Source organism: Vitis riparia, chromosome 1 (assembly GCF_004353265.1).
Source record: "Vitis riparia cultivar Riparia Gloire de Montpellier isolate 1030 chromosome 1, EGFV_Vit.rip_1.0, whole genome shotgun sequence".
Taxonomy (NCBI): domain Eukaryota; kingdom Viridiplantae; phylum Streptophyta; class Magnoliopsida; order Vitales; family Vitaceae; genus Vitis; species Vitis riparia.
This window is the reverse complement of record NC_048431.1, coordinates 16,889,507-16,900,360: the sequence shown is the minus strand read 5'-3', so window position 1 is coordinate 16,900,360 and position 10,854 is coordinate 16,889,507. Positions and strand designations below refer to the sequence as shown.

At 33.1% G+C, this 10,854-nt stretch overlaps 1 protein-coding gene across 2 annotated transcripts; it reads right to left on the bottom strand.

Annotated features, from left to right (window-relative positions):
• Window positions 1–5,197: 5,197 nt before the first annotated feature.
• LOC117911390 (translin-associated protein X) lies at window positions 5,198–10,563 on the bottom strand. Of its 2 annotated transcripts, none has more exons than XM_034825783.1 (8): window positions 10,455–10,563; window positions 10,281–10,387; window positions 8,622–8,701; window positions 8,330–8,471; window positions 8,101–8,250; window positions 7,626–7,827; window positions 5,650–5,783; window positions 5,198–5,463 (listed from the first exon to the last, which is right to left on the bottom strand). In XM_034825783.1, the coding sequence occupies exons 1-7, from the start codon at window positions 10,519–10,521 to the stop codon at window positions 5,683–5,685; spliced, it is 849 nt and encodes a 282-aa protein (XP_034681674.1). In that variant the 5' UTR covers window positions 10,522–10,563; the 3' UTR covers window positions 5,198–5,463; window positions 5,650–5,682. The 2 variants fall into 2 exon arrangements, with proteins under 2 accessions (XP_034681674.1, XP_034681753.1); XM_034825862.1 differs by having other exon boundaries at window positions 5,682–5,783.
• Window positions 10,564–10,854: the final 291 nt, after the last annotated feature.

The window sequence follows — 10,854 nt, the reverse complement described above, 5'->3', positions numbered from 1 at the left end:
AGAACCTCATCCTCCAACCTTGAGATCTCCACTATCTCAGTCCTAGACACAAGAAAGAGTTATCAAATGGAAGATCATGATGTTTACTAGATTCATTATGACTTTAAAGTAATCTACATCGATTGGAATCGATTCGGGAACATCTAGATCAAATGTATGTAACTTTTTTCTCTAGATCTATGTTTTTTGTGATATCAATATTATTTTTGAATACTTGGTTTTCCACTATAATAGATTTAAAAAGCCTAGGATAGATTTACATGCACCTTATGAGATTCAAGGCATGGGAACAAAGTAATCCAAGGTTTCCAACACTACATTAGATTGATATCTACTTATCATATCTGGTCTAACACATAACATCACATATATAAGGCTACCTACTACAAAGGTATAGGAGCGTTTGTGCCCTTTTCCTCCTTAGGTGTCTTAAGATACTGATCCTGAGAAAGAGGAACTCCATGTTTGAAGAATAGTAACCCTTCTTAGAGTCCTGCATTACATACTTGATCAAAAACTTGTCAATGTACATGGCTTAAGATAACACAATCTTCCAATTTTTATGGTCCCTAAATACCTTAATCCTAGAATATACTACAATTCTTACGAATCATTTATATAAATATTATATAGATAATTAAATCTTGACTAATGAGAATAACCCTACATCATTCCCAATGAATAAAATGTCATCAATATACAAATTTAAAAACACCACTATGTTTTCCTACACTTTTTGTACACATAAGGTGCATCCTTGTTTATCAAAGTCAAAAGTTTTGACTACCTTATAGTTGCATCATGTAAATGCTCTTATCAAAAGATAGTCATCCAAGAACATTTCTTGACATCTATGTGTACTATCTCATAATCGAGATGCACCAGAATAGATAATAGTACTTTGCTAGATTTGAGCATGGCAACTAGCGAAAAGGTTTCCTTTTTATAGTCAAAATTAGGTTTCTAACTACAACCTTTAGCTACAAGCCTAACCTTATATGTCTTAACATTTCCATCTACTTCTCTCATCCTCTTCAAGGCCCAATTTCACTCCATCGGTTTTATCCGTTTAGGTGCTTCTATAAGATTCTTGACTTTGTTGAAACATATAGATTATAACTATACCTCCATAATTTCTTGCTATAAATGAGCATCCACTTCATTCATGCCTTCATTGTAATCTATAGGGTTGATCTCATGTTCCTCTAGAATTTCCTTGAAAGACTCTCCTAGATACATAAAGGTGAATGCATCTACTCTTCCTAAGGATCTAGATTTAAGTACAACAGAAATAGTTAAAATTAAAACCTTAGATTTAGGGCTTAAAAAACTTTATCTTTGATTTGAATGTTCTAAGTTCAATTCCTATCAATGAAGTGAATGAAAAATATCTTGAATATATCATAAATTTCCAACCAATGAGTCTCTTTAGACCTTAGCACTAGAGGAGGGTAGACTTTTCTCTTTGGAGAAATGTAGGTTACAGTTTTTTCTCTTAAAGTCAATGGCTCAGAGTGTCTAACCTTAAACCCTTAATGAGGTTTATATAAACTTCCTTATGATATTAAGTGGCTTGAGCCCATCTTAGGCTTGAGCCATTTAATCTAACCTATTAGGTCCTAGTTAATTAATTAGCCCTATTGGGTTCCAATTAATTAATTAACCCAATCTAGAAAGACCATCCATAAGTTCCTATGCAACCTTGCATCTTTATCAAAATAGTCCTATGCACATATATAAAAAATAAAAATAAAAATCATAAATCCTTGAATACAACATGCCACTGAAGAGTGTGAGTTCGAGCGCGAAACACTAGGGCTCATAAGAAAATATTGGCTTCCTCAAAATCTAATTCTAAAATCGACTCGACATCCTACTATAAAAGAGTCAATTGTACTCTAATATCCTATGAAAATTATATCTAGAAATAAATTCATTAAATTAAATATAATCAATTTCTTATGCCCGTGAATTACTAACCACTACAGGTAGAGTTCTTATGAACTGGTATCCGTAATCTAACAAGGTATGAGTTATCATCCTCTTGAGATTACATCTTCCATCCTTAAGTTTTAGATCCTCCTATTATATGATCAACTGACATGCTCTAGCTTACTAAGAGGTATGTGTCAAATTTCACTATAGGAACTACTACAACCATAGATTTCATGATCATTACTCCTTAGAATTACCCAAGGGGGTACATTGTTTCATACTCATGAGAAATCATGGTATCTATCTTGAGAATACCCGTTACCACTTGCCTTAAGTAATAATGATTTAATCTACAGGGCATATATGACCACCTTAAAGTATCACCCATAGGTCAAAAATAGTGATGACCTCAACATTAACTTTGTTTACCCATTGTTTCAAAATGTAACTTTCCTTCAAGGTTTTGTTATGGTTATGGAGAGGTTAGAAGAAAAGAACCAAAAAAAGAAAAGGAAGGTGGGTGTTTGCACTCGTATTTAAGTCTTTTCACTTATGGGTATTTTTGTGATAAAAAAATTCATAATTCAGTTAGGGGTGTAGAGAGTCTTAGCTGGTGCAATTATAAATTCTCTTTCTAAAATACTTTTGGAAATTATTTTAAAAAAAATCTAATTGAAAATATGTTTCTAACGTAAAAAAAAAAACATATTCAACAATTTTTTTACACAAGACAATTTTTTTATAATTTATTTAAAAATAAGTTGTTTTTTAGAACAAATTTAAGGTATTTTTTTTTTACAATATTATGAGAAATAATTTAAAATATGAAGAAGACTTTAAAAAAATTTACATTATACATTTGCATAGTAATTTTATGGAAAATGAATTAAGAAAACTAATTTTCATATTTAAGTTTTTCAAATGGAATTTTACTTCTAAAAACATTTGAGAAGTGTTTGTGAGAACTCTTCTTTGACTTTGTTTCTTATGCATTCACCTTCTTCTAAAAATGTGATAATGCTAACCCAGATAGAACTAAAATCCCTATACCCACTACTGTTTTAAGGTTTTTAAAGGATAAATAAAGCAAAATTACAATATTTCCAACAAAAAAATAAAAAATAAAAAAAATAAAATTAAGGGCGTAATGAAAACAACATAAAAGTCACCATCCAAGTAAACATTGGGAAGTATAACCCCTTCCATATGCACTAAAGTAGCAAGAGCATTTCCAATGTAAAATTTTAAAATCACAATACTAAACTCATTTTATGGCTTTGATAATTGCTCTTCAATGTTAGTACTAAAAAAACAGCATCAAATTTTAGCACAAGACTCCATTGTAAATGCTATTTTTTTAACTAATCATCATTCGAAATATTCTTTCATTTTTTTTTCTCAATTTTACAATAAAATCTTTTCTTTTCTTTTTTTTTCTTTTTTTCTATGTCATGTTTGAAAATATAAAAAAAAAATTCTCCTTTTTCTTTTAGTTTTAATAAAATCTCATCTCTCTTTTTTTTTTTTTTTTTTTGAGTTTTTCTAAGAACTTTCTTTACAACAAAATTTCAACTTTTTCCTCTAACTTAGCTTTCAAAATTTTTAGCAGAATATCAACTTTTTTACATTTTTTTTTCTTATAATGTTCTTTAAACAGGGTCTCAACTTTTTTTCTCTCAGCATTTCTTTTTTCAAAATCTCAAACACGTTTTGGCTTACAATGAGTTGTCCAATGATCCTCAATAACATGCCGACTAGATGGACTTGGGGGCTGTGTAGGTGGGTTCTTAATTAATGTCTTTGTCAATGTAGAGATTGGCCTTGCTTGCTTTTTGCACAAAAGAGAAGTGAGAGTGATCCGGGAAGAAATGAAATAGGTTACTACTATAAATCCTATATCCATATTATCTCCTTAGTCCTCTTATTCTTGATTCTACTTAGCTGAAGCAAATCTTATGTCAAATGGCAAATACTTCCTAGGTACTACAATTCAAGATTCTTACAGTTCAGAATTCTATAGAACAAAACATGACTGACTAAGCATGTGAATCAGACAATTCTATAGACTCAAGCTCCTTCCAAGCCTTGAGATTCGTCCACAAGATCTTTCTAGCACATCCAATAGGCAAGCCAAGTATGCACTTAGGGAATTCCTCCACCAATCTTCAAGCTCAACATTGGGATATCCTATCTTGTAATCCTTCCACACGTCTTAGATTAAGGTTTAAAACTTCTAAGCATAAATACGCCCCTTTGGAAGCTTTTAAAGGTCTCCAACAATGTTCATTCTCATTTAAATCTTTACCGTTCTTCATTCTTATCTCAGTCTCTACCATTCTTCTTCTTCATTGCTAGTGTGTAACAGAAATAAAACCAACGGAGGATTCTCATGCCTCCATGGATGGATACTCTCTCCTCCTAGGGTGAAGGTGTTTGTATGCTTTGAGACCCACTTCTTTGACACTTTTAACTCAGTACTAAAATCATTTAGTAAGAATTTCATTGCATGCCAAGGAGAAATTTGTGTATAGTTTAGCATGTGTATTAGTGTGCCTAGAGTTAAGATTGTAGATGATCATGGTCATATTGTTATGCATGTGATTAAAACCCTTTTGGTCACAATCCCAAATGTAGTTGGCAAACCATTTGATCAATTGCCATATACAATAAGTACCTTGATAGTATGGTTTGACTAGTCATAGAGGTAATGGAGCTCACAACTTGTGCATTGGCATTATATGTATATTAAACATAGATCACTGACTAAATAATTTCATTCAATTATTGTCACTTAGAGCTTGAGCATGACTGCTTTATTAAATTGCAAGTAGCGCTTATACCTAAAATGGTCACTAGGTCTAGAACTCTTGCATCATGCGCTTTGACTTATTCATGTTTATGATAAATAAGATTTGTAATAAGAATATGTAAGATGCATGATGCATTGAGCCTGTGAGCATGTTGATTTGAATAAGAAATCTAGGTAAAAAGGATACTCTCAGTAATATCTAATTTTAATGCTTTCAAAATTGAAGTCAAAGCAATCCAAAAATGCTAAATCATACGCCATGTGTGTCCGTCCTTTACTTGTGTGATTCACCATATTGATGATTTTAGCAAGCTTAAATCATTCGATTCTACATACCTGGGATATGAAACTGAAGCTGCCCCACAGTTTGTACATTCCCCAGAATCATACGACTAAACTTCCTGCTCATGGACAAACAGCAGCCCTCAACTCATTTAAATTCAAGATGGCATCTAATGAAAATCCTCCATAAACTAAATGACATTAAAATGGAAATTACTAGGCCAGCTTTCAAATTCAATGAAAAAGGAAATCTCAAATCAATATCACTTTGGTCCAATATGCCCTCTTCAAGAGGCAGCCTTACTATTTTAAGCTAAACATTTGCTATATATTCTTTTCACCAATTCCTGCAACTGTTTTACAAAATTTTACATGGGCTTGATGCTTTCCTCCAAAAAATGTACCAGAATCTCTTGCATGCTTGTTATGAGCACCTTCTGTAAGAGCAAAAAGTAGATGGAATAAGCAAATGCAGTCCCATACCTTCCCATTGGAATGTTAAAAGGATCTATTTAGTTGGATAAACCAAGAGAACCATCATAAGGACTTCCTTAATAGAAACAATCATGAAGAAAATAAGCTTATTAATATAAGATAAAGAGTACTGGGTGAATGATACATACAAAAGCAATGTTCTAGGAGATGCTGAAATTACTTCATATTTCGCGGTCAGGCATCCCCAATAAAAGGTAACTGGGATCACTGGATCCGGGCAGTTGAACATACTCTGATCCCCTCACATGGACACTAAAGCAAGCTACATTAACAACATATTAAACAAGGGATTCAGTACAAGTTTAGAAATTATTCAGAACACTGTCTACTGCATGACAGCAGCAATGCATGTCAAAAAAGAATTTTAAAAATATCCTTTGAATCAAATTGTATCATATCTTTTTAATCAAGAAAAAGTTCAGGCACAAACACTTCTGGCACAATAGAATTCATGCGGGAAAAAGATCTGGAAATCTTAAAACATTCTGGTTTCAGAAGTTGAATCATCCACACAAATGTGATTTGAGAATAAACAACAGAACAAAAGGATTCTCATGGCAGAACTGCAGAATCATCTTATTTAAAAGGCTGAAGAGTGAAGACAACCTCATCACCCTTAATGACGGAGTGCAACATCACTATTGAATACATCCTTGAGTTCAGAGGATCTCAGAGATATGCAGTAGACTGAAGGCACTAGTGAACACACCAACCAAAAATTAGATGTATCTGCTACATAAACATGCCACTTAGGTTGGGTTTGGGAATGGGAATGAAAATAGGATGAAAATGGGGGTCAATAACGATACCCATGTAAAAAAGACGAATCAAAATCATGACAAGAGGGGAATTAGGTTTCCATAACAATAAACTTTTGATTCCTATTCCCATTCTAAAAACCAATCCAAACATGGTTATAAATGAAGATGGAATGGATTTCTCATTCTGATTCTCCATTCCAACATTCCAAACATGCCCTTAGTGATTTGAATTGGTAGGGGTGATTTATAGTAATAATAAAGAAAACAATGATGCACATGCACATCAATATGAATGGCAGGCAGTATACAAAACTATGTATGACACTTGAAAACTGCTTGAATCTTGGTAAGACTCTCTTAAGTATAATCTGAATGGGAACCCAATTTTTACCATCATTTCACCTTGCCTAAAATTTAAATGTAGACCCAAGAAAATATGAGGTGATATTCGATAAAACTGAAAATTAAGTACAAAAAGTTTTAGTGTTGAATAATAAATATTAAAAATTATAAGTATTAAGATATCTTCTGAAATTTAAGTAATAATTTAATTTTACTATTTGCTCAAATAAGAAAGAATTGAAGTATTAAAATTCAATATTTTACAAATTTGGTCATAAAATCACAAATAGAGACTTGAAAAATACCAAATCATAAATTTGAATATAACCTATTTAATAACCTATTGAAATATTATGTAACTTTAAGTAGATATTAATTCAATCCATAAAAGGCCCACTATACTGTTTAAGATTTATTTTTTATTTATTTTGGGAAAAAAAAGAGCACTTATTAATAAAAAGTTTTTATTTTAATTTTGATGAAATGTTTTTAATTTTGTATTTATGCCTAAGATATTAAAATTACATACTCAATCACCTAAATAATTAAAATGAAAATAATATATTAATATACTAGAAGAGTTTAAGTCTAATTGAAGACCTAAACAAATAAATAAAAATAAAAAAATTGAAGGATAAAACTATAATCCCCAAATTTCAAGTTTTTATAAACCACAGACCATGTTTTGCTTTAAGCAAGAAGTCAATTTTCAAAAAAGAAAATGATAAATATATGAAATTTTGTGTTATCATACACTTTTAAGACCCTCTCAATTTTCTGTTTACCATTTTTCAATGATTGGCTCCTTTATCAAACATTCCCAAAGTAAAAGACTAGCAAATTTGATCATCTAAAAGTGGTTTCCTTGATCGATTCCCAGAAAAGGAAAAGTACCCTTGATATTATTTTCACATTTATTAGGAATGCTCCTTACAGTAAGAAATTTGATATGAGAAACACAAGGACATTTTAAAAAAATATGTTCAGGAAAAACACCATACCATTTTCTATTTTCATAACGCTTTGTAGCATTGTATCCATCTTTGTCTTCATATCTGTATTGTCATCCATATGTGGGGCAAGCAGGGTCAGCTCCCTATAGATATCTCGAACAAACCTGCATATCTTCTCTGCATATTCAAGTTCACCATCTGATATTCGACCAATTGCCAACCTCATCAGTTCTCCGGTCAAGTCTGCAAGCTACACGAGAAAACATCAGCAACTATTGCATGTCTATAATCTTTCCACAGCAGGCACAAGTTCCAACCATTCAGAATAACAGAATAAAATATATGGTTCAACTAGACTATTCTAGCAATAGCAAAGATCTGCTTTAGAAAGGAAGAACTATCCACTTATTTCAAGTGTGCAATTACTGCTGCATCTATTAGTCCCCATTCATGCAAGGGGAATTATCACTAGTATTCAATTTCATCCCTAAACAGTAAAATAGAGTAAAATTCAGGCAGTTACCCCCAATAGATAGTCAAGGATATTAATCTGCAAAGGTTGATGAGATGGATCACTGAGAGGTAACAGAGTAGCATTTATCTCATCAAGAATCAAAAGAGTCCCATTTTTGCAGAAATTACATAGTGTAGCAGCTTCAACATATTCTTGCACCTGCGAAGGCCCAGACACAAAAATGAGTCAACTGAGTAGTTCTTTCCTAGCATTAGCAAGAAGGGCGTGAGGATGCCACCCCAGGAGAGTATGCTCGTCTTAGCTTCCAAAAATCAGTCCCTTGCAGTTCTTTTACAAGTCGGGATACATGCTGCTCAGTCACAGATGCGAGATCCTTTACTGCCTTATCCAGAACTTCATCTTTGTTGTTTTTACTGATTCTGTTATTTTTATAAAATTGCAACATCAACATAGACTGAATTAATAACCAAGAAGAAGTACTTGGTTATGCATGAGCATGACAGAAGTAGGAAGACTGACTAGCAAGCGACTTGTAGAGAACCTATAGGAGAGGAAGAACATTTGGATACCTGTGCACTTGAAATATGACCTTTTTGCTATTAATGGTGATATCTCGACTTGCTTTTACCACCCTTTCCCGTTTTTCATTCTACAACATAGATCAATTGCTGATATAAGCATTAGTGATATCAATATATCAATGTAGAGCACATTAAAAACCATGTTACACCACTAAATTTTATGCATGACTTGAGAGAATATGGATTTCTTATGGGACATTAATATTTCACAAGAAAAACACCATGCCTCATCTTCCCTCAATTAATACAACCTAATAATACATTTAGGTTGGATATGTTGTGTCAAATATGCTTGATACCAAAGAGGTACCAAACATTTTTTCTCCTGGATTTACATGCATGATATGCTATTCTCTGTTACACATGGCAATCTTGTGAACCATTACGTGCTCCATACTCTAGATTAGCCATGCCACATCAGTCACATGATTTGGAGCAGACATGATGGTCCGGTGACTGGTTGATAAAATATGAATTATGGATTCAATACAGCATCCTCAGTAAGTCAAGCTGAAGCACTGAAATACTTAACCTCTAGGAAAGGCCATGGCATTTGAAAAAATGGCATTCTAACAACTCATCCAAATATGAATTTCTAATTCCAGAAAAAAATTCAATTTCACTATGAAAACCACTGATATGGCCTGAACCAGATGCATCCTAAGCTCCACATAGTTTGAATTGTAATTCAAATCCTTCAGAACAAGCAACTAAAACCCATGGTTGTTGGTTCTTTAAAGCAACCTCACGCCTTCTGAGTACAAGAGTAAATTGATAGATAAAATTTTTTCCTCAAGTAAAGGAATTCATGAGAAGCAAATTTCATTAAAGAAACCAAAGCCAGACAAGCACATTATACAGACAAAGAATAGAAATGCAGTGGTACAAATCCATTCATTAAAGCCAACCATTGAAAAAAATAAAATAAAATGAAATAAAAATGTTCACCCATCTAAATGTTTCCACACCCATGTCGCCAACAACAAAAAGCTGAAAACTGCTATCCTTCATTATAGAAATTGGGGGGGGCTCCCTATCCTCAAAACTACAACTATTATGTACTCCACATATATGCAACAAAGAAAGCAACAAGATTTGCCTGTTCCACCCAATAAACCACCAGCTATAGGACATAAGAACAGCTCAATGCCCAAGTATACAATGGTCCAAATAGCTCCACAAAGTGCCACATCAATGGGAAGTGAGATCTTACCCATTTGTTAGATCTTACCCACCATAGATTTTACCCTGAAAAACATTCATCTTCTCCGCCTTTTTCTTTTGCAGAAATCGAACATGAAAATGCCACACTCCCACTACTAAAACTTATCCTTATCAATCCTTCTGAAAGGGTTAAGACAAGTAAGGCTGCATCTACTCATACGGAGTCAGATTGTACTTAAAATTCCTATCCTGGAGAAATAAAAAATAATCTCACTAATTGTGAAACTCTTTTAACACATTTTTTGTCCCCATTGCTGCAGAAAGCAACCAAAAGGCATCGTAGGAATGGGCTGAAACGCGATGTTAAGTTATACATACTTGCAAAGGATTATAACATAGCGAAATCAAGAGCTCAAAGACCCTTTATTGGAAGAAATATGCGAGAAGAGGCATAGAAAAATGGGGTTTTTCTTAAAAGCTTACAAGTAGATTGAGGTAGTCAGTGTAATTGGCGAAAGCATCTTTGATGGAAGATTCAGTGGCCATTGTCCTGGCCCGCTTCGGTGGGCTTTGCAATACAGTATCTGCAACTGTTTACTTGTATGTTAGGGTTTTCCCAGAATAGAGGGAGGGAGAAAGAGAACGTGCATATGTTACCTTGGGGGAAGCGGTGGGGTTTGGGTGCCATGAGAAACAACCTGTAAAATGCTGCAGAGTAAAACATGTGTCCCTCTGTTACTCCTCTCCAGGTTTGAGTATTTCTCTCTTAGGTCAAAACTTTTTTTTTTTCTTTAAATAAAAGAAATGAAAAATGTTTCTGCAAAAGAAATAATTTTAAAAAAAAAGAATATATCAGTTTTATTTTATTTCTAAAATATATCGGATATAATATTTTGCGTTTTTACATTATTACAGTTTTAAAAAATAAATATGCGACTTTCAGTAACAAGTAGGGAGGTTATGATTGAAGTACGGCGGAAACAAATTTATCTCCACTTTGTTGGGCCTTTTCTGTTTCGGCCCAAATTGTATTGCCACGCACATACTAGCAAAGCTC

Coding starts and splice junctions, on each gene's coding strand:
- LOC117911390 (XM_034825783.1), bottom strand. CDS start 10,521: ATGTTTTACTCTGCAGCATTTTACAGGTTGTTTCTCATGGCACCCAAA. Junction 8,472..8,621: donor GTCATATTTCAAGTGCACAG/GTATCCAAATGT, acceptor TAAAAATAACAG/AATCAGTAAAAACAACAAAG. Junction 8,251..8,329: donor GACGAGCATACTCTCCTGGG/GTGGCATCCTCA, acceptor GGGCCTTCGCAG/GTGCAAGAATATGTTGAAGC.